This window comes from Ictidomys tridecemlineatus, chromosome 5 (genome assembly GCF_052094955.1).
Source record: "Ictidomys tridecemlineatus isolate mIctTri1 chromosome 5, mIctTri1.hap1, whole genome shotgun sequence".
Lineage (NCBI taxonomy): Eukaryota > Metazoa > Chordata > Mammalia > Rodentia > Sciuridae > Ictidomys > Ictidomys tridecemlineatus.
This window is the reverse complement of record NC_135481.1, coordinates 192,815,407-192,843,385: the sequence shown is the minus strand read 5'-3', so window position 1 is coordinate 192,843,385 and position 27,979 is coordinate 192,815,407. Positions and strand designations below refer to the sequence as shown.

General features: G+C 56.6%; 1 protein-coding gene across 3 annotated transcripts in view; it reads right to left on the bottom strand.

Annotated features, from left to right (window-relative positions):
• Positions 1 to 27,176, bottom strand: part of Nfatc2 (nuclear factor of activated T cells 2) — a 115,167-nt gene extending 87,991 nt beyond the window's left edge. For 2 of the 3 annotated variants that reach the window (XM_078051906.1, XM_078051905.1), the window contains exons 1-3: positions 26,791 to 27,176; positions 9,686 to 10,691; positions 4,880 to 5,051 (exon numbers count right to left, since the gene is read on the bottom strand). In XM_078051906.1, the coding sequence (XP_077908032.1) occupies positions 4,880 to 5,051; positions 9,686 to 10,691; positions 26,791 to 26,920 (1,308 nt within the window). In that variant the 5' untranslated portion in view covers positions 26,921 to 27,176. The remainder of the gene's footprint in view (positions 1 to 4,879; positions 5,052 to 9,685; positions 10,692 to 26,790) is intronic. The other variant, XM_078051907.1, reaches the window with a different exon arrangement.
• Positions 27,177 to 27,979: the final 803 nt, after the last annotated feature.

The following is a 27,979-nucleotide window of genomic DNA, read 5'->3' as shown; positions in this document are numbered from 1 at the left end:
AGAGAGAGGCGGGTCCTCCACAATCTCAGCATCTGTTCAGAGTCGAGCATCATCCCGGAGGTCAGTGCCAGAGCTCAGTGTGTCGAACTCTCGCTGTTCGCTGCCTGAGAGGACCGTCCCTCTCACTCCCTCAGGGCAAACGCCCCAGAGTGGGAGAGGCCAGGAGAAGGACGGAGGAAGACCGACAGACCACCCTCTGCCTGCAGACTGTGCTTACGGGGCTTGGAGGTGGCCGGAAAGGATGGGGTGACAATGGTGTGACCCAGGCCGCCCTCCGCTGGGCTATTATCACATCCCAGAAGCTGAAGAGCTGTGGGACATTCGCAGCCCGACCCCGCAGAGCGGCTCTGAGTGAAGGTCTGTCTACCAGAGCCCCACTGACCACGCCCGTCCTGGAGCACGAACAGGAGGGCTCTTTGGAGACGAATCCCTTTTCCCTTTCGCATTTGGTACCTACAGACCCATCAGGCCAGGGAAGTAAGAGCCCCAGGCTCCCCAGAAAGAACTGCAGGCTCCTTCTGGCTCATGAGACTGACAGCTGTACAAGAGGACCTGCGAGAGTGGACCTTCCCGGACTGGATATTGCTTAAAAGTCCTACAAATAGAACCTGTCTCGTACCTCCCTTTCTATCTGGAAAACCTTGAAGTAGCACATTTCTTGGACATGAACTTGAGGGTATTTGGAGCACAGCCCACGGGGACTGAACAGCGCCACCCCCTTGAGATGAGGCATACACTGGTATGCCCTGCTCCCCACCGCTCCCCATTGCCCCCCACGTGGCCAATTCGGTCACTTCCTTTCATCGCCCAGTACCCCGGAGCCTGCCGGGTTGTGAGCCTGTTTACCCAGGGTCTTCTGTGGTTCTCTCCTCAGTCCCCTGCCTCTAGACTGAGGTCGCCTGCCACTGAAGGTGTACAACGTCCTTGAGCCCTCCAGTGACGGAGCAGGGGGGCCCGGGCCTAGGGTGCAGCTGAGCCCGCCAACCACCACCTCCGGTCTGCACGGCAAGGACAGGCCCTGCAGTTCCCCAGACACAGCTCTTCCCTGCCTCAGGGCCTTTGCTTGCGCTGTGCTGTGCGGGCCACTCTCCACCCAAAGACACAGGTGGACAGAGAGGCGGGGGGGACACCATTCATCTCTCTCTGTGGGCTGGATCACCTGCGTCAGGTCCCAGCTGGCGAGTCACCTCCTCAGCAAGACCGTCCCTTGAAAGCAGGTCTTCCAAGTATCATCTCTTTACGGGTCTTGTTGAGGCGGTCACCCCGAGTTGTGAATCCACCGGATGGGCCCCTAATCAGCTGTCGCATCTTCCCTTGAGCCCAGGCGTCGGCCAGCAAGCCCACTCCAGGTCACTTTCACCCAGTCTCGGGCCTCCCTGAAGCACCCCAGGCTCAGCGACACCCAGGCCCCAGGTGCACCTGCGCAGCAGCCCCTGAGCTCCACCAGGGCAGGGGCTGTGTCCACCTCACTGTGCCGGCCACACGGCAGGTCCTCCACACTCACCCGGACTGAGTCATGAGAGCTAAAAGCATTGCAGGTTTTTGATCAAACTTTCATCCCAAACCAAGGGGTGCTCGGAAAAAAGAGGGGAAAGAAGAACAGCCGAGCGCGGCCCATGGGGAACATTTTCGATTTCATGTTTAGAGAGAGAAAGAATGACACGGTCTCAGCTCATTTCCTTCTTATATAAAGAGGAGCTTAAAACCACTAAGCATGTGAAGGAAAAAAAAAAGTGAAGTTCTACAATGTGACAGATAAAAGGGAGAAGGGTGGGGACCAGTCACCAAGGAGAGAAGAGGCCGCGGCCCTACAGCACAGCGGGGACCCAGAGGGCGGGGAGTCCCAGACAGCCGCCACAGAAGCACCAGCAAGGGACACTCGGGGCGACGCTGCCCCTCGAGGACAGAGAGGGTGGGCTTTGAAGATTTTTAGAGCATACCACGGGTTTCCAAAGGTATAGGCCAGGAGGGAGAGAGTCCTTGGAGACCACGAACTTCAGATGCAGAGGGCGGGCATCTTTTGAACTGTGCACCCAGCCCGCTCCCTTCTCTAGAACTCTCCATGGCCCCAGTCCCCGACGTATGGTGCAAAAGCCCTGCAAAACCCGGCCCTTGTCACTCCCAGCAGAGCGACAGAGCCCCGGGGCACTGGCCCAACAGCCCCTGCCCTGCGCCCTGGGCCGGCGGCTGGCATGCTGCCAACGGAATCTCCCTGAGAAGCAGGACTTGGGCCCCCGAGGGCTGGTGCCGGCTAGACGTGGGCAGCATGTGAAACTGCAGGGATGGAGGGCTGCCTGCGGGGAGTCGGGGCGGTCCGGAAGCTGTGAGCCATGCTCCCGCCCCTCCGACCAGGGACAAGCGGCCCACCCCAGCCTGTCTAACCAGGGCCTGCTGGGGCGGCTCCAGTGAGGACGGGGTAAGTGGACACGTGCACCACACTCAGAAGACGGCCTCGCACATGGTGACTGCTCTCTGAGGACTTCTTATCATCTTGTGGCTCATGAGGGTGAGAATTTCCGGCTGCTGGGGCTGGGGGTGCAGCTCTTGTCCAGCACGTGGGAAGCCCAGGGCTACCCCCCGAATTCACGAGAAAAAATAAAAATAAAAGCGCTCTCGGGCTTGTTCATACCAATCCCCAGAATCTGGCACTGCATCCGGTCCATAGTAGGTGCTCAACAAACATTGGTAGCACGATCAGTGGATGAGCCTAGCACACAGCCTGGAGCCTTGGGAAGAGCCTCCCAGCGCTCATCCCTGTGAAGCAGTCAAAGCGGGTCTTCAGAGCCTGAACCAGACCATGTGTCTCTCCTGGTCTCCTCCATGGCCCTGGCCTTGCCTGCTCTGCCCCTTGCCACTTCTCTTCCCTCCCCTCTGGCCCTTTACGCTCCAGTTACACTGGAATCCTCAAGTTCCTCTGGTGTGGTCTATTTCCCTCTGCCCCTGGGCATTTGCACATGCTGCTGCCACATGCATCCACAGCCCGGTCTCTTCCCCAGAGACTCTTAACTGATGTTCTTCCCTCCATTGCATTAATGCCTCTGTTTTACATGCCCAAAGCTCCATGCACTTTTTCTTCATGCCACCTGCTGCAGCTCATAACCCTACCGTTTGCAGAATTATTCAGACCAAGAGCTCCATGGGAGACCACACTACTTTTTCTTCCTTCAGCAGCAAGACCGTATAAGGCACGAACACAGTGTGTGCTCCACAGGTACTTCTGGGGAGCAGCCGCTCGTCCAACGGACTGGCTGAGCCAACAGACCCTGGGCCCACTGCCCACAGCGGGCCTCTCCACCAGACCTCCCGCTCTGGTTCTATGTGACCTCCGGGAACCTCTCAGAGATTCCCCTTCCCCTGATCTGCCCTGAAAGAGGCTCTCTCCGTGTTGCCACAGAAGCGTTGACTCGAATACACACGTCGCAGCAGCCTGCAGGACCAGGGGTCCCCCCAGATCACCAGTGGTCGGGAGGCTCTGAAGCCAGCTAGCCTTCCCACCACAAGAACTGGCAAAGGACCAAAGTGCGGAAGAGCCAGCCCTCGCCCACGGAGACCCACGGAGGAGAGCGCAGCGCTAAGACGCGGCAGCATCAGACTTAGGAAGAGCAGCTGCCAGGGTCTGTAAGTTCTTCTCACTGTCACACAAGTCCTTAGCCAGAGCACACACCCCAGGAGTCTATGAAGAGTCTTAGTCTGGGGGCTTTTGTCGTCTGTCTGTCTGTCTGGGCTCCATTCCTATTACAGTTTCTTTCTTTCCTTTTTTTTTGCGGGGGAGGGGAGGGGATACTGGGGATTGAACTCAGGAGTATTGGACCACGGAGCCACACCCCCAGCCCTATTTTGCATTTATTTAGAGACAAGGTCTCACTGAGTTGCTCAGCACCTTGCTTTTGCTGAGGCTGGCTTTGAACTCACGATCCTCCTGGCTCAGCCTCCCAAGCTGCCGGGATGACAGGCGAGCCCACTGCACCACTGCACTTGTTACGGATTCTCATTAAGCAGCTCTGCAGGCTCAAGAACAGCTCTCAGGGTGCTCGCCACACTGTACATGAAGAACCAACTTCCTGTCACAGAATATTTCCACTTTAAGGCAAATTAAAAAAAAAAATAGTGACATTCATTTAAATAGATCGAAGATTCTGGTTAACTCAGCTGGTTGGTGGGCACCAGTGGTAGTCCCTGGTTAACCAGACTATATAATTAAGATTATTTCAACTCTAATTCTTTTGGAGGAAAAAGAAAACAGGTCTATACTTACTTGAGGGGAAAAAAAAATCAGATTGAAAACCACAGACATAAAGGATACTAATTAGGAAAAGAAAAAAAAGGGAAATGCTCTCGTGGTTGTAAAGTTTTTAAATCCTTACAAACTACAGGTTCGCTACAGCACCAAGCATGTAGGTACACAGTCCCAGAGGTTGTGAATAGGAAAATACACAACAGGCCATCCACCAAAACACTAGTCTCCGTCACTTTAGAGAATGTCGTTTTAATTCTTCCCTTTTTGTGTGTATTTTTCAAGCGTAAATCATTTTTCCTTGATAGACTCACATCTGAGACTCAAGATGACGACACCAGGAACCGTCTGCCAGCACCAACCTCTCCAAAGCTCTAGCTGCCTCTCACTCAGAAGAAAAAGGGAAGACTTCTCCCCGGACAGAGGATCCCCTTTATCGTTATCGAGCTCAGGAAGGTTTCCTCTTGCCCCCGCGGGCCGGCCGAGCGTCTGACAGCGATCCAACCTCAAGTTTCTCACCCCTCACGAGAGCAAGAGGCTGAGACCCGAATGTCGGCCAGCCGCACAGCCACAGCAGCGGCTCGGCAGAAGCGAACCACCTGGGACACACGCGGGAGGCAAAAGCAGGAGAACGCGAGTCCATACCTGAACCACAGGGTGGCCTCCTGTGGGGGCTTTGACGGCCCCTCGGCTGCCCTCCGTCTCATAGTGGGCCCGGTGATGTGGCTTGGGCTGCACCTCAATCCGCAGCTCATAGGAGCCCGACTGATTGGAGAGTGGCCACTCGAGGGGCGGAAGGGACGCGGTCACTGGGATGCTGGAGGAAGAAAAGCAATCAGTCACGGGTGTGGTAAACCAGAATCAATCCCCTTGTACAATAAACATAAATGGACCCTTTTTTTTCCCCCTGAAAACTGAATCCGGTGGATTATGAATTAAAACGGTATTTGAAGGGCCACGTGTTGCTTGGATATGACAGCGGCTCATTAGGACGCAGAGCTTTTCCTTTGCTTTCTTGTCCATCCTGATGAGGACATTGTGACCGGCCTCTCAATGCATGAGGCCAGTGGCATGCTATGTTAGTTCTGTTTCTAACCACGCTCCTCACTGCTGTCACTGCTTCTCCTCTGGGGACTTGGAAGAACAGCACCTCCCACCTCTCAAAAACACCCCTTTGCAAAGATGCGTTCCTTTTTCAGAGGGTTGACGTAGGAGAAAGAATATTTAAGTGGCAATCAGGAGAGCCACACGTCATGAACGTGCCCTGGGCCTTTAAGCAAGAACTTCACCTCCCTTATTCCCAGTCTCTAGAACCACGTGGCACACATGCTGGCCAGCAGCTGAGAGTTCTCACAGCTCCTCCTTCTACCCGAGATGAGCTCGAGTAAACGTGCACTTGGGGAAGAGGCCATTCCCAGCCATGGTCATGACTTATGAGGTCAGTGAGGAATGGGTCCTTGGACCACAGAGATGCCCTGATATTACGTGGGGCGTGAGCCTCAGTAACAGGACTGGAGTTACAACCCAGTTCAAATCCCAGCTCCACCTCCAGCCCTAAGTCGGAGCCTCTGCTGCCCTAGACCTTAGGGTCCTCCCTTGCAAAGTGGGGACGTGGAGATCACATAAAGAGCATGACACAGAAGGTGCTGATGAACGTTGGCTGTCATCGTTTTTCCCGTCACACATCGTATGAGTCAAGCAGTTATCTCCAGGAGACCCTCTGCCACGGACATGGCAGCGGCCACACAGATACCACCGAGGAGGCCTTGGTGGGCATTGCCTTAAGTTTAATTTTCTTACAGAGTCTCAAGAGCACCGGGTACAGCAGCACTTGACAGACGTGTAGAATGGCATCACTAAAGAGCTGACTGAGGTCTTGAAGATTGGCTGGAACATCCCTTCCATCTCAGAGAACGCGAAGGCGCTTCCCCAAGATCACAGGTCAGGACGAGGACAAGGCTCCGTTTCCAGTCTCCTGACTCCAAGGCCGGGACATCAGGGCTCGCTGCCTCTTACCTTGCTAATTTATTTACAATAAATCCAAGACACTCTCATTGACAGCGTGTCTCTAGAGCACCGGACGTTTGATATCCCATTGATCTGTGAATCTGTAGTGGTGGGTGGAAGATGCATGTGGGATGGGCAGGAAGGTGACTGAGCAAATGCACACCTTTATTTCAAAGGAGGCCTGAATACTCTTGCAGTCTTGGAGTGGCCAAGGCCAAGATTTGTGCCCCTGTGTCCCGATTCCTCGTGCAGGACAGAAACCCTTAAACTGATCGGCGTATTCTTTCCCACTGAGCTTAGGGCTGTGAGAAGCTGGCATTAGCAGAGGACTTAGTTAAGCACCTGCAATGAAGCCAGTTCCTCCCTCCTCTGCTTTCTCAGTCCCCAGGGGAGAAGGGCAGAGGTGGGAGCACACCCCCACGGGCTCCCTCAGTGCCAGAGCCCAGCCGAAACATACACTCCACATTGGCACTATCCCGTACTATGCAAGAAAGCCTCCCCCGTTCCTCCTACCCAGACGCCTCCTGGGCCTCATGACCCCCAGTGTTAGGGTGTCCAAAGGACCTTTATTTCCACCTTGTGACAAAACCAAGAGGCCTTCAAGCTTCTGCATGGAGCCACCAAGCCACACGTGTCGGACGCTCTTACTAACTGCCAGCGTGTACGCAAGTGGGAATGTTTTAAAGTTTGCAAAATAAGACCAAAAAACCCCTTTAGTCCTACACTAATAGCTAAGATTCACTGGAATACCCACAAGTTCCACTTCATAATTCTGAAATAGGGTCTGACCCTGACATGGACTCCTAAGCAGTGGACCCCTGGAGTGGCCTGCCCTCCTGCACTTCAATCCCAGGCTCTCCCGAGTGTCCTCAGCTGTCTTCCTGAGACCAAGGTCACCAGGAGCTTCTCCCTGGAGGCTCCATTCTCTCCATCCCACAGAACATTTCTGCCAATGTCTCATCGGCTGGAACAGGTGGGGTGTTGCTCGGGACTAAAGGACTCCGACCCTCAGAGCCTCTGAGATCAGGCTGCAGAGATGGAAGGGGAGGGTTTACCCAGGATCAGGTCTCAGACCTATCAGTTCGCATTTCAAATCCAAGTTCCTCCCTCTCTGGGCCATCAATCAAGTCGTGGTTTGGAAACCGATCTGTAGCGGGGAAACCAGCACCAGGGACCCCAGGTTCCAGTTCCCAGCTCGGTCACCAACTAGCTGGTAACGGTGCGCGTGTCACTGCTCTGCTGTGAGCCCAAGTTTCTGTCTGTACCAGGGCCTGGCCTTCAGGGCATTTCCTAAAGTGGCCCTGAAAATCTTCAGGCACAGACCTCAGGGCGCTGTCACCACTGGCCTTTGAAATCACTGCCCACTCTGCCCACCTCGAAGGCCCTGAGAAGGCCTGCAGGGGCCCCTGGGAAACCCCTCTTCCAGGAAACACCAAGGGACCCACTGTGGCCCTGCCGTCCGCAGAGCCTGCTCTGGAGGACTGCCACCCCGCACGCTCCCTGTGGTCAGCTTTGGTTGGGTGTAGGACTGAGCAAAGCCACGTGGGCAGGGTCCCTAGCCACCCTCATCCCCGCGTCAATCAAAACAGCTCTACCAGGGTGCGGTGGCTCTGTGGCCGAGGCTCACCGGCATGCACAGGGCCCTGCGTTCCATCCCAGAACCACGAAACATAAACAAATAAATAAATACAGCAAAACCCCAGCTCTACCTTGACCCACCGTGACTTTCAACTCATTCTTTTATTTGGGAAAACTAAAAGGTTTCCATTTGCTAACACAAATCCCAGTTTGAAAGCCACAGGGACAACCGTGACAGCATGAGCCTTCCAGGCCTGCACCCCACAGACAGGGTCTCACTAAGTTACTTAGGGCCTCTCTAAGTTGCTGAGGCTGACCTCAACCTGCAATCCTCCTGCCTCAGCCTCCTGAGCTGCTGGGATTAGAGCTATAGGCCACCACACCCAGCACCTCCTTTTCTTTAACATCCAAATGAAGATTTAAAAAAAAAAAATTCCAAATAATACCAAACCAGGTTCACGTGAGAATTACGTGGAATAATTGGGTCCTTAGACCTGTGCTGACACATGGCAGGCATCCTTAAATGTGGGTGGTTATCGATGTCATTGTCCCTACTCTGAATGTCGGTAGCTATCAATGTCACCATCAGTACTCTGAAGCCTACAGTGAGCTCAATCTCCTAGCACAAGGCTTTTCAAAGAGGAAACGCCTGACTTATAAGAATAACATTTCCTGAATAGCAGCAGCAGCTCCTTTCTGAGCTCTTACTTTGTGTTGGCTCTATGCCAAGAGTTGGACGAGTGTCATTTTACCTAGTCCTTGAAAAAGACCCTATTAGGTAGGTACCATAATTATCCTTATATCTCTGGGAATGAACCAAGGCCAGAAAGGGCTCAGTAAAAGTATTAGGAGGCTGGGGATGTAGCTCAAGTGGTAGCACGCTCGCCTGGCATGTGTGGGGCACTGGGTTCAATCCTCAGCACCATATAAAAATAAAAAAATAAAGATGTTGTATCCATCAGAAAATAAAAAATAAATATTAAAAAAATTCTGTCTCTCTAAAAAAAAAAAAATTAGGGGTCCTGATTGATTAGCGATGTCTGATCTGGGCCTAGCATCAAAAGGTACTCAGTGAGAAGGTGGAGATTGATTAGCAACGTCTGCCACTGACACAGCAACAGCCCAGCAGAACCAGAGATACCAGGATCACACAGGGGCAGCAGGGCAGAGCTGGGGCTCAAATTCAGTCCTCAGGGATCCCAGAGCCAGACGCTGCTCTCTCTGTGCATCTCTTCAGCCTACCAAGATCTTAAGCCCCTTGAGGACTGTGGCATTTGACTTCTTCCAGGGCTCCCATGGTACTGAGCCTAACACTGAAGACGTGGCAGACGCTGAGGAACACCGGCTCCTGTTGAGATGAGGGGGGCTTCACATAGGAAAGCTGGCTCTGTGCCCCCCGAGTGTCAGCTCCATAAAGGCAGAAATCTTCTGTCTAGTAGTCTGGCACACAGTAGGTCTCTGATAAATAGCACCCGGGTGATTGAACCCAGGGGTGCTGAACCACCGAGCCACATCCCAAACCTGTTTTGTGTCTTATTTGGAGACAGGGTCTCACTGAGTTGCTCAGGGCTGGCTTTGAGCTTTCCATCCTCCTGCCTGCGCCTCCCCAGTCTCTGGGCGCCTGCACCCGGCTGATAAATAGTTTTGAGTGCGTGAGTGAGGTGCCCCCTGTCTGGGCACAGTGTGGCATGGCTGCACCTTGGGCCGCCAACTTTACAGATGGGGAAACTGGGCCTCCAGGCTGGCAGGTGGCAGAGCCAGGATTTAGGTCCGCTCCGCCTGGCTCCAGCTTCCCCGCCCACAGCCCCCACACCCACCCCGCTCAGCCGCACCCTCGGGGACGGACCACCCTGGAGCCCGGCTCACCTGCAGATGGGAATGGCCGGCACCAGCTGCTTGGGCCAGGTGGGCGACACCAGCAGGATGGACTCGGGGCCCGAGTTCCTGCGCTCCTCCTGCTCGCAGGGCCCCAGGAACTCCACGGCCGGGTACAGGTGGCGGGGCAGGCCGGCCTTGGGCGGGGCGGCCGCCACGGGCGCGGGGTCCGGGCTGGTCTTCCACATCTTGGGGGGGATCCCGCAGGGCGAGTCCGCGGCGAGGCTGCTGAGGGCGTCCATGAGCACGGCGGGCCCCGCGGGGCCGAGTGCGGCGGGGGGAGCGCCGTCCCGGGGCGCCGCGTGCGAGGGCTGCGGCGAGGGGCTGCGCGAGCGCTGGGGCGAGGCTGCGGGCCGCGGGGCGACCGGGGCCTCGGCGCACGAGTGCCTCCGCTTGGCGCCGGGCGACGAGGAGCGCGAGGCCGGACGCGGCACGGGCGAGTGGCGGCCCTGGCAGCTGTCGTCGGCGAGGCTGGTTCGAGGTGACATTATTGGCGAGGTTCTGGGGGAATAATGAGCAGGGATGTTTTGAAACTGCGGACACAGGTCGTCGGGCGCGCCGTTATTGGGCGAGACGCAGGGCGAGGTGTAGGGGGAGAAGGTGTCGGAAATGAAGCTGGCAGAGGAGCCGCTGCTAGCGGGGCTCAAGCAAAGCGGCTCGCGGTAGCCCTCGAAGCCGGGCACGGGCAGCGTGAACCTCGGGCCGGCCGCCGGCGGCTCCACCAGCAGGGCGCAGTCCCTGGCGCGGAGGGACCCCCCTGCCTGCATCAGTTCGTGGGACGGAGTGATCTCGATCCGAGGGCTCAGGCCCGAGGCCCCCGCTGGCTTGGCCGGGCTCAGAAAGTTCGGGGGCCCGACCCTATCGGGCTCTGCGAACCGGCCGGGGGGCTCGCCCGGGAAACTGGCCAGGGGGCTGTAGGGCTTGGGGCCATAGTCCGGGACATCATCGGGGTAGATTCCGGAGTGTGGGCTGACGACCTTATGTGCATTCGGTTCTTCTGGAAAGAGAAGGGGGAGGAGGGTCTTATAAGCCTCTAAAACAGAAGTCCCAAGTCGAGCCACCAATCACAGGCTGGGTCGCCTCCTGTCACTTCATTCTGTTCAGCACCCCGCCCACACCAAACCACCGGCTAGAGCAGTGCAGCCACACCTGGAGGTGAGGCCATCGTCCCAAATCCCCTGAAGAGAGAGGGGCCTTTTGAGTGCAGGGTAGGGTTGGTTCCAGACCCACATGGCCATGACCGGAAGACCAGCGGGGCTGATGCTCCAGGCGGTGGTTTCAATGGAAACCTTAGAAGAAATGCAATTGTCTCCCACCACATTCATAGCGAAATGACACCCTGCTACCCAGGATGTGCTCTGAGCCTCCTGGGGCTATTTGATGTCATTGCTGTTGGGACCCATTAAGCAGATTTCGTGCCCCTCAGAGCTCTGCCTCTGAACCCTAGGTGATCCCAGAAGTGGCCGATTCAGAACCAGCAACAGAGCCCATTCCCCACCTCACACTGTCGCCTAATTCCAAGCCTAAACCCCCCTGGACAGACATCCTGTCTCACTGACCTGCGCCCTCCACATGGCACCCTGCACAGCCCAGAGCACCCACCAGGTGGGAGGTTCCTGTGCAGGGGACCTGCTTGTCCCACCACCCTCTCGCCCCACTGCCCCTCCAAGGCCCCCCAGCTGCACCTTCTCCACCAGGGACTAGGGTCAGCCTGGCTCCTGGGCCCTGCCCCGTACCAGCTCTCAGCAAGTCCTCAGTGCTCTGCTGCCCACACACAAACCAAACTCACACGTCCCCCCACCCATCATGCCCACCCTGGTCCAAGCCCCGCTCTGCTCCCCCCTGAACTCTGTGGTCACCTCCTCTGGTCTCCCCATGCCTTCCCTCTCCCCCTCCAGGCTGGTCTCCAGGCCATAGCTAATGAGACGTCCACTCTAGAAACCCTTCGTCAAGGCCCCCCTGACCCTGTAGACAGGCCCTAAAGCATTGCCCAGCCTGGTCCCACGGTTCCCCAGGCTGACTCAGCAGCAGCCTGGCGGTGGGCGTCTGTTGTCAAGCAGTGCCTGACTCAGAGCTCCTCCCCCGAGACCTTTCCCGGGCGGCTTCCCTGGCAGATTCCTGTATGTCTCTGCTCAGCCAGCATCTGCCTCGACCATCGGCAAGATCACCTCCACCCCTCACCTGCCACCTCTTCTCCACTGGCACCTTCTACCAGCTCACATCACATCAGACACCTCTCTGTTTGGGGAACTCATCCTGCTAAACCCAGAGAGGCCAACTAGGGCCCACAAGCCAAATCTGGCCCACAGACTGCGTCTGTGAATAAAGTTTTATTGGAACACAGCCACGCTGGTTCATTTACACGGGGCCTGGGGGGGCAGGCCACCCAAGCTCAGAGTTGTGGCCACACTGACCACAGGGCCTACGATATTTACTATCTGGCCCTTTGTGGAAGTCTGCGACCCTGCCCTGGACACTAGGCTCTGCCAGGGCTGGACCGTGTCTCTTGTGGCTCCGTGCTGTTTGCCAAGCTCCTACCACAGTGCCTGGCACTGGCTCGCCCTCCACTAACACTGGTGGAGTGGTTGAGAGAACAGATGAACAGGGAATGGTGCCCGGCCAGCGGTGGACCTCTTCCTGAAGCTGCCAGCCTAGCTCATGCCGGGGAGTGAGCGTGGACACTCAGGGGATCCTCAACCTCCTTGTGCCCTTTTGGGGTCACCCTGGAGGAAGTGCAGTCTAGCTTAGCTGAACTGATCTCAGAGGGTCTGTAGGTGACTCCACTTCAGGTAAAAGTCCCAAAATGGCTTCCCACAGCTCTCGGGGTACAGGTGAATGGCTTCCATTAGGCCAGCCTGGCCGGGGATCTCCTAGTCCCTCCTCTCTCCACTCTCTTGCCTCCCTCTCTCTGGACACCAGCTAAACTGGACTTTGTGGGGAGCACCTCCTTCCTTCCCACCCCAGGACCTTTGCATGTGCAGCTCCCTCAGCCTTGACAACACTCCTCACCCCTTCTCCACACATCCAAAGCTCACTGAGGCCCACAAGCTCCAGAGTGCCACGGGCTCTCAGAGGCTTCCTGGCTTCCTGACTGGCTCAGGCCGCTGCCTACCCTGCACTGTTCCAAGTTCTAGTGAGATAACTGTGGGGTCATCTTATCATCATCTGCCTGCCCCCAACCCATCAGTAAAGGCCATGGGGTTCTCTTGCCCCACACTATCTCCAGCACCCAGATGGCACCTGCCACAAAGCAGGGGCTCAACAAAAAAAATTTTGTCAGCTAGTTGAAGTTCAAAAAAGTCTCTGTGGGACACTGGAACTCAAGATGCTAATATCCAAACCCAAAGGCAGACAGCAGCAACCTCGTCTAGAGAGGATGATGGAGTAATATCTGTCAGAACTCCAGGCACACATGCCCTGGGATCTTAGCAATGCCACTCTTAGAAATTGATCCTGCAGGGACACTCTCATCTGTGCAAGATGAAGTGTGCATAAGACGGTTCCCGGAGACCTGTCTGTTGTCAAGGGCTTGGAAGCAAACTGAAGTCCACCCCGTGGGAATGGCCTAGATCCTGGTCCCTTGTGCATGGAAATGGAACAGCACTAAGACTTAGCACTGAAGAAGAAAGGTGGTCTGGAGACGCTGTGCACGGGATGAAAAGGGTGGGTGAGAGAAGGCACACACACGTGTGCATGCACGCGCGCACAGTGCACAGATCACTTGGTTTTCTGGAAGTTACAGGTAGCGATGACTTCCCCGCAGGAAGAGGCTAAGTAACCAGGGATGGAGGCACAGCAGAAAGGAGACTTTCCTACCTCTGCATTACGTACAGAAAAGGAATATAACGCCCCAGCATTTTAAAGATTTTACTTTACGGGCTGGGGGAGGGGGAGGGGACAGAGCAGCATATGTGGCAACGGAACCCTGGCTTACGAAGCAGGAAACTAAAAATCAAGTCCTGCTTTGCCACTACCTAGCTGGGTGACTTTGGAAAAGTCCCCCACCCACTCTCGGCCTCAAGCTCCTCATTTCAGAACAGAGGGGTGCGAAACGGAATCCATCTCCTCTGTGGCTTCTGGCTCTGAGGCCCTCTGATTTTTCTAGCTAGAGTCTGTGGGGTCTGGAGTTCTTGTGAAGTTGCAGCCAGGGTAAACTTGTGTTTGAACTTGTGCACACACACGCCGGCATGCTCACACACATGTCCAGGCACGCGCGCGCGCGCACACACACACACACACTCGCACATGCCTTCCTGGCAGGTAAGAGAGCAGAAATCTGTAATCAAGGGGAAGATCAGCGCCAAGTCCATGTCCAACAACACTCTGAGAGTCCACCGCTCTGCAAACCAGCAAAACTAAGCCTCTTAGCAAAAATTCTGGCCTTATCAGAAAAAAACTGCACTGCAGCTTATCAGAAACACCCGGGGCTGCTGTGGACAGCCCCAGAAATGCAGGCACAAAGCATAAGTCACTGCCACTCCCGGAGAGCCCCGAGAAACAGCCAGACAGCCGGCTTTACTGCACTCTGAAGTGTCGAGCATTCGCACTGGTTTTAATTAATCCCCGCGGCAGAGCCTTGCTGTCCTTTTCCCTCCCCTCTCCTCAAGACTGGATTTGAGCGGCAGGCGGGGAGGATGGCGGTAATTAATAACCACCGGCTTCTCCGTCCTCTGGGTTTTGGACAGCAAGTCTCACAACCAGCGCATCAGTGAAACATTTCCTGCAGTAGCCGAGATTTCTCCTGGGGCTGCGGCACCCTGGCACGGCCGTCCCTGCGCCCACCCCCTGCAGGAGCTGGCTCTCTCCCACCACCCCGGGTCCTCGAGAGACGCCAGAACCCTTGCAACCCCAGAAGATATTACTGACTTAATATTTCTATTTAAATTCATTCGCATGTTAATTTTGCTGTATTTTAAAAGGAAACTTCATACTGCTACCACAAACGGAAAATCGGTGTCACCTCCATAAACGGCAGGCAGGGTAAAAATACAGCAAAAATAGAAGTCACCAAATTCAAGCAAGACCCGGGGGCCGGTCTCGGCAGCTGCACTGCCCACGTTCTGTTTATTGAGGTCTCACATGTATACAGCTGATGACGGGAGCGTGCAGATGTTGAGCGTAGGGCCCGCCAGCTCTGTCCAGGGTTAGCCCCCTTGTTACTGCCACCACGATTGAGAAGTGACCCGTTCCCACCACCCCATGAAGTCCACCTGCGTTCAGCCCCCATCACCGAGACCCCACTCCTGATGAGTTCAAAAGAGAAGACAGCACCAGGAAGGACACAGCTCGATCGTGGGCAGCGTCCCCACCTAAAACCATCTCACCTGCCACGGGAGCTACCTGGCCCGCCCCCGAGATATGGGTGCCAAAAGGCAGGAAGAGGCGGACGCAGTGATGGGAGAGGAGGTGGCCTCCGGGGTCTTGTGTGCCTTCATGACTTTGCACGGGCCGTTCCTCTCGCCAGCAGGCCCTTCCATGCCTCCTGCCCGGCACGGCTCAACTTGAGCCACCTCCTCCTGCAGGCCCCCCGCTCCCCAAGCTGCAGGAGGCAGGTCTTCCTGCGCCCAGATCCGCAGGGTCCCAGACTGAAGTCCATCTCGGGAGTCACTCTCCTGTCTCCCCTGGACTGTGGGCTTTCTGAAGGGGGGCGGGGGCCGTGGAGAACGCACAGGCGCTGCGGAAGGCCCACTCCGTGGGGTGGATCATCTGATCCCCCAACCCTGTGTGAGGGGGGACAGTTTGTCCCCCGTTTACAGAGAGAAGACTGAGACACGGAGAGGTGAGTTAAACTGCCCAAAGGCCTCAGCTGAACCCAGGCAGCCGCAGTGCACCCACCCCAGCCGGGGACACTCGACCTCCGGACTCTGCTGTGGGCCCCTGTGGCCTCCGACAGCATCCCTGGCCTCTACCCCCTGAGGCTAGCAGTGGCCTCCTTGGCCCTCCCACTGAGGGCACTGCCAGATGCCTCCCGGGAGGCAGAGCCACCCCAGCTGAGCGCCGCCAGGCAGGGCCCCACCGGGCAGAGGCCCAGGCATTGGAGGCCTCAGCCCGCAGCGCCCACCCGCCAGCCAGCGTGACTCAGGAGGAGCTGCCAGCCTCTGCAGGTAGCTCATTTCTGCAGCAGCTACCTGGAAGTTCCCATCATTATCACCCCTCTTTCCTGCCAGGTTCCTGGGTGCTTATCAGAAAATCTAGACCCTGTGAACTTTTGGGGAGAACCGGAACACTCCCCAGAACTGCAGAACAAGGTTTCTGGGAAGGCCAGGCCAGCGGCTCATGGGCAGGAGATCCACTCCAGGGGTTCAGATGCCACAGCCAAGGGCACAGCGCCACCCCGCCCCTCCTGCCAGGGGGGGCACTCCACGTTCTCGGGGTGACGGGCCACGCAGCCTACCGCAGCGCACCTGGCCCCCAAGCTCCCTGCACACGGGAGGACGCGGGTCAACGGGAGGACTGGGCCTTTGCCATCATGGAGAGAAGCGGAAGTTCCGCCCTTTCCTGCGACAGTGACCCTGTTTTATGACTTGAAAGTGTGACATGTGCCAGCCCCGATCTTCCTTCAAAAAAGGAAGAGATTTTTACAAAAATAGAACGGACTGGTCAGCACTGCAGGGAATTCTCCTTTTCATCTCAGATTCTGCTAACCTTCAGCAAGTGTGGGGGGTGGGTGAAGAGAGCCTGCGGCTCCCCCTCACCTCCCCAGGCCACCTGGGCCCCAACTCAACCTTACCAAAGCCTCGGTGACTCAGTGAGCTACTTGTAATAACAGAAGTGATAAGAGCCAACACGTAGACCTTTCATTGTGTACCAAGAACCACTGCACTCCTCTACCACATGAACAGGTTCCTCTCACCAGAATCCTGTGAGGCATGTAATCTAGTTTCCCCCATTTTAGCGTGGAAAATGAGGCTCAGAGAGGGTGAGTAATCTGCCTAAAGTCACACAGCTTTTGAGTGGCTGAGCCAAGATTCAGTCTTAGGCAACCTGACTCCTCTCCGGTCCCCAACACTGCTCCACCCCACTTCTTATAAAAGAGGCCATTTCCTGGATGGTAACACCTTAACCCCGAAACAGAGAAAGGAGGCTCTCCCTGGGGCCCCTCATAAGCAAGGACACCAACTCCTTTCTTCTGTAACGTTCTCAGTCCTCCACTGGCCGAGGACGGGGTCGAGGGACATTTTAAAAGTCTCATTCAGGCCTCGTGGGGGCCTCCCCAGGACCTCTGCTCCAGGAGGCCCCCTGCCCGCCCTCAGGAAGACCCAGGGCCGAGCACAGGGCAGCCTCCCGGGGACAGCCCACCAGCCACAGGAGCCTCTGAGAAAGGGAACAGCAGCCTCCTCTTGGGGAAGGACCCGCGGGTTTTCAGGAAGCAGAACAGACTGACCCCAACAGAAACCCCGTGGGGACCTGCAGGAGGCGCCTGTCCCTCGGGGGGAGGGCCCAAGTCCAGTGGTGACCGGGGGCTTGGGTGTCGGGAGGAGAGGAGCCAGGGCCTGGCCTGGGGTGACCACGGGCCGCCCGGCCATGTCCGAGGTGCCCCCTGCCCTGGCTCACGCCCTGAGGTGGTGGCGTCCTGGGCCCTGGCTTGGAGACAACACAGTCTGTCACCATGGCAGCCAGGAGGATGCCACAGCCTGGCACCGCGGCCTGCAGCCAGGGGAGAGGGTGGCGGAAGGAGCTGGCCGCCGCGGCAGGTCTCTGGGCCTCCTGCTCGCGGGGGCTCCTCACCCACAGCCAGGGCCTCCTCCAGAAGCCACTGGCGGCTTCCAGGTCACAAACCTGTCCCTGTCACTCTGCAAACTTCCCAGGAAGCCTCCAAGCCCCGCTGCTCCGCCAGGCACACGCCACGGGAGCTGGATTCCAGATGGGTGACTCATGTGCGGGAAGAATGAAGGAAACTCAGGTGGTCACGCCCTGCGCTCCGAGGTGACACACACAGACTCCGCTCTGGAAGCTGAGAAATTCCATCCGGATCAGCGAGGCCCAGAAATGTCAGAACGGGAGGGAAGACGTCCCGCCTGTAGACGTCCCTGTCCTGTCTCCTGTCGCGTCGAGCGGGGCCTTTGGAAAAGGCCACCTGGCACTTCCCAGGCCACTGCCACAGGACAGGCGCCCCCACAGGACCAGGACAGCCCCAGAACCACCTCACAGACTGGCGGGCCACTGGCCAAACACGCCCCACGCTGCGGCCCTGCTCAGGAGAGGACCGGAGCACACAGGCCCCAGGTCACTGTGAGGTGGGGGCAGGGGCCCTGACCCCAGCTGGCAGACACCAGGTCTCTTGGCTCCTTGGAATCTGGAGGGAAGGGCTGTGTCTTGCTGGCTCAAAGCCACCCTGGGGCCCCTGCTTTCAACACTCCAGAGCCCTTCCTGCACCCTCATCCCGAAGCCACTGGGCGGGACCCCAGGAGCCCCCAGGCTTCCCCCTGCAGCTGACACCCATCCTGGGAGGCAGGCACTGCCTGTACCTCTGTGCCAGAGAAGGGGTGGGGGACAGAGGAACCCACTGGTCAAAAAAATGGTCAAGGACACAGCTGGCTCCCAGGGCCCCGCCCAGCCAGAAGCTCTCAGGACCCGGTCACCATCCCCGGGCTTGGCGGTCTTGACGCACACTGGACACGCCCTCTCCCTTGGCGAGGCTGGCCCCACGGTGTGCGGGCACTTCTTGGTCACTGCAGGGGAGTGGGCCTCTGGATGGACACACCCCCTCTTTACCCACCTCCCCCCTCCTTAAAGGAGACAGCCACTCGGTGGCACCCGTGATGGGGAGTGTTTGTGACCAGACAGTGAACGACGGACAGAGAAGAGGACTCAAGTGGCTTCCTCTCCAAAAGGAGAAGGAAAGATCTGGTCAGAAAAAGTGGCCAGAAATAGACTTCAGATAATCCTGCAGAAGCTGGCTGGCCTGCAGGAGGGACACGCCTCCTCATCCTCCCATGCCGGGCGCCAGCCCTCCCCAGGAGCAGTGGCCCTGACTGATCCCCATTCCCCTGGCACCGTCGGAAAAGCCGGTTTCCACTTTTATTTCATCAACTTCAAATCCAAGTGGAAACTTCCCCTTGGAGACAGTGGGGCCCACGTCGTGCCTGGCCAGGGACAGAGACTTAAAATCAATACGTTATTGACTGGCGGGTTCTCATTTACACTTCTCCCCAAGAGCTTTCATTCCAGTGCCATGTTCCCGGAGGTGGGCACACTCATCATTAAGACAATCCTTCTACTCTGGCGGCAGAACCCAGGTGAGGTCACCCACTGCAGATCTGAGACCTGCAGAGAACCTTCTGGGGACTGTGCAGGTCAACGGCGCCTTCCCTTAGCCGCCAGAGAACTGTTGCCAGCATCTCAGACCCAAAGCCCCGCCCCCACTGAACACCCTGGGCCTGCAGGCCTGGGTTTCCAAGCAGGTCTGTTGCGATAAGGACCTCGCCAATCCTGAGCTTTGCAGCCACTTTCCTGCCTTCAGAAAGCTCACCCAGGCATGGCTCAATTAAAATCCACGTGGGGAATGCATTTTATTAACTAAAACAGTCCCAGCTGGAAAAAAAAAAAATGCTTTTTCCCAAATCCTCTGATTAGAAAGGAGGAAGGTCCCAAATGCCAACTCGGGGGGAAAAAGCCACTGTCCCCGCTGTGACTGTGGCTGGCAGCCGTCTTTGGTGTGTTTCTTTTACAGAGGAAAAAACAATCACAAAGACCATTAAAGGCCCGAGGCACAGGGCTTCAGAACCAAACGCAGGTCTGTAGGAACCGGGGGTGGGGGGACAGAGGGACACGTGAAAAGACGTCACAGAGATGCCACAGGAAGATCCAGAGGGTGAAGAAGTGCACTTTGAAATGACCCTGGTCCGCGACAAGCAGCCGCCAACAGCCGGGCGAGAACGTCCACGGGACACAAGATGCAGGGCCACGTGGACCAGTCCCAGGGTGGGGGTCACTGAGGTATCGGGTGGAACAACCCAGCTCCACAGAGATACTTCGCGGACGAAGCAGGAACACTGGGGCGCTGGGCATGCGGTGACGATCTTGGTTTTCATGATGGTGCATGCAGGTGGGTCTCCGTGGCCCTGGGCTGAGCCTCTGTGGAGGAAACCACTTCCAAAAAAATAAAGCAATCAAAAGTATCCAGGGGGGAACTGGACTGAACACTAGAGACAGTCTCCTCGTCCTTATTCCTTAAGTAATCCAATGTGACAACTGTCTGTGTGGCACTTACACTGTACTAGGGACCACAAGTGACCCGGGAGGGATTTACAATCCACAGGGAGGTTCACGCAATCCTCTGCCTACAAGGGACTTGAGCCACACCCGGAGGATCTCGGTGTGGCAGGGACGCTGGCCCTGGAAGAAGCCCCCGAGGAGACTGAGGGACCCCGTGTTTCGTTTGTCTCATCTTTGAGAGATGGATACCTCCTAATCTATTAATAAGACATCACGACACCTGGAATTTCACTGAAGGTAGCTGAGGGTGGGGCGGAGAAGACGTGGGGACTGAGACACAGAATGAGCCCGTCCCCACTGGGATCCCCTCTGCTGAAGTGGGTGACGGACTGGGAGCTGATTATACCATCACCTCGACTTTGCATATTTTGGCAAAAGTTCATAATGGAAGTTCAGGGGCAAACCAAAGGTGCCCTCTTGTTTGGGGGACTTGCACCAGGCCTGGCTGGGACTGGTCAACCCCCCCCCCCCAGACCCAGAAGGGCCCAGGGTGGCGTCTGGCTCTATCCCCTGAGCTGTCTGGAGAGCATCTGTGCCCTGCACGGCGAGCTCAGCCCGGGCCTGCGCGGCTTCCTGTGCTGGGCAGGGAGGAAGTCCCCGGGAGGGGCCCCCCCCCCCCCGCACCCATGGCGCTGCATCTCCAGGGCTGCTCCTCCAGCCCTGGCTCGGCAGCCCTCAGGGCCAGGGTATGACACCTGGGGAGATCCCCCCGCAGCAAGGAGAACCTTCCTGTCTCACAATCTGGACAATTAAGGAAGCAATCGCAGCCAGCAGAGTTCCGGGCTGAGCCGACGAGTCCCAGGTCAGAAGCGAGCGGGCAACCAAGCAGGGCCAAGACACCCCAAGGTGCCGGCTCCCATCAGGCCAGCACCCCTCGTTCCTGGCCCGTGTGCTCTGACAGCTTAGGGTTCACCGGGGCGCAGGAGGCCTCTCTCCTCTCCCAGGCCGCCCAGAACTCAGGACAGGGAGAGGCTCATCACCAAGCCGCTGCCGTCCCACACTCCCGAGCCCCTGGTGGACGAGAATCTCCCACCTCACTAACACCAGGGAGACCCAACAGGGAGGCCGGGCACTGTCACCACCGGCCCCCCACCTCACAGATGAGAAAATGCAGGCCTGGGAGCCAACTCCACACGCCACCAGCACATCTCTAAGAAGGGATTCTGCAACTTTCACCCATTTCTCTGGCAACTACATTACAGGCTTGCCAGACGCCAGGCACTTCCCCCTAGCCAAGGCCACCCAGGTGGAAAGCAAGGAAGGCGGAATGTCAAGGCGGGACCTTCTGATTTCAGACCTGGTGCTCCAGCAAGCCGAGTCAGTGGTTCCCACAACTGGAGGGAACAAAGGTACAGGAGGCCCAGGGAGCATGCATGACCATCCATGAGACAGAGAAAGAAATGGACACACAGCCGGACCCCCACTCACACCTCACACTCTTCTGTTTCTGTTTTTGCTGGAAATTCTAAAGCAAGTCTAATCCCACGAGGGGAGTAGGCAGCACACAGGTGACTCTGGGCATATCAACTATAAGGAGGGACCGGGCACACGCCACCGCACAAGGGCATGCTGGATGCTGCCAAGACCACAGCTCCAAAGGGGGTCCCGCTGCTCTGGGGGTGCAGTCTGGCGACAGGCTGCAGTGCTGAGGGAGGGACTCAGGAACCCCAGGGGCTCAGCCCAGCGCCTCCCCTGCCACTCACCAATGCCTGGCTCTCGGCCAAGTTCCCAGTTCCGGGCGGAACCCAGGAGGTTCCACTGCACAGGCAGGAGCGACGGCCACTAACAGGTGGCCCTGCATCGCTCACATCTACTTCACCCGCCACCTTCCAGGTGTACAGAGCCTTGGGAACTGAGGTAAGGCCTTAAGGTTTTCACAGCCTCTGCTCCCAATCCAAAGCTAAGGCCCCTAAGGGACAGAGGGCCTTTAATTTGGGAGCTTGAGTGACATGTGTTGAGCAGAGCAGAGGATGGCGGCAGCTCTATCCCCAGGTCCTCTGCTCCCTGACAAGGCCTCGGCTCAAGTCCAGCCTCGCCTCACCTCCCAGCTGCACCTGGAGACAGGCTCACTAAGGCCTGTGCCCAATGCCACACCGACAGCACCGTGTGCGTCACGTGTGTTCAGAGAACCTGCCTGCTTGGCGTGCAGCCCTATTTTTAGCAAGCACCAAAAAAACCAGTTACTGTATCACAGCACCTCATTTGTCCCTATTTGTTTACCAGGCTGTGCCCCACGTTGGCCCGGGGGCCAGGCAAGGGCAGGGACCACATCTCATTTGTCTCTACACCCACGGGGCCTGGCACGAAACCAGCATTCGGTGTGTTTGCTGAAAGAATGAGGTTTTAATTGTCCCCTGTGACAGGGCTGAGAGCAGGTGTTCCTCAGGAGAAGTGCTGTCGGCACTAGGGGGCGGGCCAGAGGGTCTGCAACTGCCCTGAGATGGGGTGCAAGGCACACGTGGGGGGCAGCACTCGGGGAGGATGCAGAGGCGCCCCCACGGGCTCGTGCATGCTGTGTGCACCTACAGTCCTTAGAGTGTGCACACTCACATGTGTGTGCCTGAGTGGCACCCGCAGCTTTGTCAATGGGCTTTGTCAACGGGCTGCCACCCCCAGAGCTGAAGGATCCGAGGAAGAGACTCTACAAAACAATAAGCAGTGGCCGGGAAGAGTCTGCCGTCTCGGGGAATGGCAAGGCTGGCGCCAGAGGCCTAACTTCCCAGGACTGGAAGGAGGGACGCAGCAGACCTATTAGGGCAAACCAGAGATGAGCACCCTACCACATCCATGGCCAGGCAGCACACGGGGATCCCACAGTTCTGGAGGTGATCAGGATTCCCAGTACCCATCTGTCTCCCTGAAAGTATTATGAGTTGGGAGAAGTGAGAGTCCACCAAATTCCAAGCATGCACAAGAAATCCAAATCCTCAAGTGTTCGACAACAACACGTCCCCTCCAGGGTGGGACCTGCAGAAGTCAGGATGCCGTATACACACACATACACACACACACACACACACATATGATATGCTTGGCTGCCCCTTCCACTAGTAAAAATATGTGCATGCACTTGACATCTCTAGTCAAGTTTGAAAGCCTACATAGATGAAATGGATCGTTTCTTAGAAAAATAGTTTACCAAAACTGACTCCAATAGAAATAGAAAGTGTAAACAGCCCAATCCTCACAGACTCAACAGAGAAAGTCACCCAGAAACAAGCCCACAAAAAAGCACCAGTACCAGAAGTTCCACAGAGGACTCTGGCACAGTGTTAAAGACTGTTCTGCTCGGGATACATGAGTTGCTCCCGAGCATAGAGAAGGAACAAAACCTAAAGCTTGACTGCACAGGAAAAAAGGCACTAAAGGTGAATATTGCTGGAAGAAAAAACACTTAACTATTACCAACAGATGTCACCGCTCTTCAAAAAAACAATACAAAGTCACCAAGAGAGTTTATGTCAAGAATGTTTCAATATTAGGCATTTGATTAATATAAGCCAATACGGTAACAGGTCTCAGAAGAATAAAATCCTATTTCCCATAGATGCTAAACAGCCTTTGATGTGATTCAACTCTCATTCCTAACAAAACTCCCAAGGAAATAAGAATGGATGGTTACCTCCTCAACATAAGTAAATGTGTGCACCTCAATGCTAAACCAACGCTGACGCACAACCTCCTCCTGCAGGCATCTGACAATGCAGTCAGACACAGGAAAAGAACAGGCACATTTTAAGGCATGAGGTCTTATTGTCCATGGTATTCCCAAGACCTAGCATGATCCATGCTTAACAGTTGGTTGGGTGAGTAACTGAATAATGGCTCTCATTAATTGAGCACCTCTATTAATAAAAGCAAGAGTTTAACAAAATGCTGGTGATGAATCACACCTTGTGCTGATTTAAATGAATTAACCCACTCCAGGTGGGCCATGATCCTTTAAGGTGAGGACCGTTATTTCAACCACTTTACACATAAGCAAACAGAGATCCAGAGCTGTCAAATGACTAACTCAAGAACACCCTGCTCGTGTTTACACGTCCACCCTTGCCATGATCCCAGGGGCCTGGCCAATGGCTATGCATGCACCTCTTATCAATGGAGCAGTGAGGAGCCTCCTAGAGTTCTGAGACCGAGCTCTGGAGCATGCTCAGACCTGAGCTCTGCCGTTGACCAGCTGTACTTTCTTGAGAAGATCACTTTACCTCTCTGTGCCTTCTCACCCTTCTCTGTAAAATGGGGATGGAAGCAGTGCCTGCCTGCTAGGGTCCCAGGGATATTAACTGGGCTGATCCAGGTCCACCACACGCTAGTTCCATAAAATGGGATCTGACATCCTAAAACTTCCCTGAGTTCTTGATGGTGGTGCCTGGCCCCTCGGTGGTCCTTCTCCTCCCAGGCTCAGCCCAGTGTTAGGGCCAACACTCCAGGTTAGGAGGTAGCGCGCATCACCGGGGCGCTCCCATCCGGGACCAAGCTGACAAGGTTGGCTTTGGCTCTCGGAGAGGTCCGTCATGCAGAAGCTCAGAAATGTGACAGCCAGAGCCCCACCCACGTCTGGGACGACTCATCTTGGCCTCTCAAAGCTCACAATGTCCCTTCTGTTCCTGGGGGCTGACTCTGCTGTCCTAGCTCCCTGCAGCAAAGAGGCATCATTTAACAGACGCACAGCAAAACTGAACTTCGACTGTGCGGGCTCCACACAGAATTGCCTTCCAAAGGAGTCACTGAAGAGCAGAAACCCGACCAACGTACCTACCCTCTGCCGGGCGATCAAGTCAACATCAACGGTGACAAACTATCGACAGTGATGTGTGCAGTGAGAAAGCACTTAACCTTAGCGGCCTTCTTCCTAGATATCACACAGCCTTATTCTAATCAAGAGAAAAAATGGTTTTTAAAAAAATTAAGGGACAGTCTACAATATACCTAACCAGTACTTCTCAGAACAGACAAGGTCTTAAAAAAAAAAAAAAAAAGAACATCTGAATCTAAAAAAGTATAGACTTCAATAATAATGTATCGATATGGGTTCCTGAATTATAACAAATGTACCATATTAATGTGAGATGTTAACAATTCGAGGAAACCCGGTCCTGGGCAGGTGGGGGGTTCTGTGGTAGCTTCACAACATTTCTGTAAATCTGAAACTGTTCCAAAAAATGAAGTTTATTATTTTAGAAAAAAAAAAAAAGATTCCAGGGCTTTCACTGTGGTCATTAAGATACCCATCTGGTGGCCACCAAACACCACTTGCCAAGAAAAACTATAAAAAGTACCTCCCACCAGATTTGGCTTGGAAACTATTTCCCCGGAAATCCTCCCCCTCTCCCTAACCCCACCCCTCAAAAAAAAAAAAAAAGCTAGCTGATTGTGCATCCCAGAGGGGTATAAGTATTAACTCCCTGCAAAACATGGCTTTAATCTTAATGAACAGAAAGACCACCGATGTTAACTGTTAACAAGGATCCTTCCCAGATTCTTAATTGTATCTTTTCAAAGCAGAGGATGTCCTCCAGATTACAGCTGCAGAGCCTGGGTCTCCTCTGCTGGCTGATTGTTTCCATCTCCAGTCAAAGCACAAAATTGTTACTAATTGCCATCTCCCGGGATCCAAGGGAGAGTGATACCCACAGTCAGAGACCAGACCGTCCTCAAAGGTGGCCTGGGAGGACACAGGTGGCAAGTAAAAACTTCTCTATCCAGCTGCCTGACAGAGGCTCTGGGAACCAGGAAGCCACTAAGCGCCCCCCCACAAAAAAAAACACCAAACACATACAGGGGCTTATTTCCCCAGCAGGGAAACACGAGCCCTTTCTATGGGGCAGGCCCCCAGCACATCTGGAAGTTACTTGCGCGCACCCTGGGGCTGGTAACAAGCACTGAAATCAGGAAGCCTTACTTGGGGTTTTGGTTTTTTTTTTTTTTTTTTTTTTGGTGTGTGTGTGTGTGTGTGTGTGTGTGTGTGTTTCTTCCAAGACAACCTGCTAACCAGAAAAATAGTGAGAGGCCAAGGGTGACACCTTTTCTTTCTCCTCCTTCTGATGAAGGCTCCTGTGACCTGGTGAAAGGCCCCCCATTCAGGAGCCTGCAGCCCAGCCTGGGGAAGTTCCCAGTCCCCAGCCCCCAAAGACTCAGGGCACTTGCAGGTACAGAATGCAGGGGTTTAGGCAGAAATGTAGACTGTCCTCCTGAATCCACACTCCTGCTGCCCGCCAGGCCCCCAGCCATTCCGACTGGGCGGGGAAGACCACTTCACAAAGCTCAGAGTGGACCTCTTGGGGCCGATTGGCAAACGCAGCAGCAGAGCCTGGAGAGGAAATGGGCCGCCTCACACCACCGAAGTCAACCACCCTCCAGCGCAGACAGCCAGCCTCTTCCTTATTAGTTTCAACACAAAGTCCCCCACACCACGCTGGTCGGGAGGTGGTGGGGCACAGTCTCACCGAAGCCCAGGGATCCCTCGCTGCTGCTCGGGAGCTCCGTCCCCACCCTCCCCCTAACCCCAGTCCTGGCTCCCTCACCTCCTCCCTCCAGAGGCAGCTAAATCACTTCCAGTAGGACCCACTGCCGGGCCCTAGGCCAACAGAGTCCCCCAGCCTGGGGATCTGCCATCTTTTGCTTTTCCAGCAGCGACCCTCGGGTCGACGTCACAAGTAATTGGAAACTGTCGCCCCTACGGGGCACGAGTGAGCCTACCGCCCCCTAAGGGTGGCGCAGCCACTGTCGCCGCCTCCCCTCCCTCTCACCTGGGTAGGGGCACCCCCAGCTCCAGGCCTCCCAGGAAGTGAGGCGCGTGGGGCAGAGAGGCCATGTCCCCTCCCCAGGCTCGCGCCCCCGCCCGGGCTCGGGGCGGCGGGGGAGCCTCCACCGACCTGGGATGGGATTCAGATAGTCATAGTCGAAGAGGATGGAGAAGTCGAACTCGTCCTGGGGACTGCCCCCGGGCTCGTGGCCTGGGGCGTCCCCGCCGTCGGGGTCGGGCTGTGGCCCCGGGGCGTCCATGGCGCTCGCTCGGGAAGGCGGAGGGTCGCGGGGCTGGGGCGGAGGCAGGCGCGCTGGCTCCGGGGCCCTGGCCGCGGGTGGCGACCGCCGCAGGACGCGGGGCCGAGGAGGTCCTACGGCGGGGTCCCGCTCCTCGCGGTAAGCGCCGGGTCCCGGGATGGCGCGCGTGGCGCAGCGGGTCCTGGTCGCGCCGGGGAGCTGAGCGGCGGCGGCGCGAGCTTCCTGCTCCGGGAGGCACCTGTTGCCGCCCGCGGAGGGGGCGGGGAGGCGGGGACAGCGCGGCCGGCCGGCGGGGGCGGGGCCGCCACGCGGGGCCGAGGGGGGGGAGGGGCGGCCCGGCTGCCGGAGCCGGGAGGAAGGAGGCCGCTCGCTGGCCGCACTCGGGGCACTGCGCTTGGCCACTGGCCTGGGCCACCGCCCGCAGCTGGGGCGGTCGCTGCCTCCCACCTTCCCCGGGTGAGCGGGCCGCGCCCTGCCCAACCCACGGTCTAGGGAAGAAACCTGCTGCCACTTGCGCTTTTGCGCTGATGCCTGCCCCTGACTTTTTGCTTTCTGTCTTTGGAGGTGGGCACCCACTCCCCTCTATTGTACACTCTTGTCCCCAGGTGCTCCTGTGTGCCCATAGCTGTGCACGATTGCCTGCCCCTGACTGCATGTCCCAGGGGCTGGAAAAGGCTCAGATGCTCTGAAGCTCATACCACTTTGCAGTCCCTACTTCTGGCCACCTACCAGTGCCAGGTGCTGGGCCCCAGCATGGACCAGCCATTGTTGCATTGGTTTCTGGGAATGGGCAAGGCTGAAGGAGATAAGGAGCCAGAGGTTGTCACCCCCTCCCCTCTGGGTGCCAGGCTAATAGGATAAAGACTGTGAGCTGGGGCGGCTTCATTCAGTCCCTTGGTGACAGGAAGGGCTCAGTAGGGAAGTGACATTGAAGGAGACTGACTGATGAAGACGGGGAGTGTCTGGCAGTGAGAGGCAGGAGCAGAGCAAGAGCTGGAAGTGGTCTGGTGCGTGGGCGCCAGAGCAGGGAGTGTGTGCCCTTGCAGGCTGTGGCTGGCA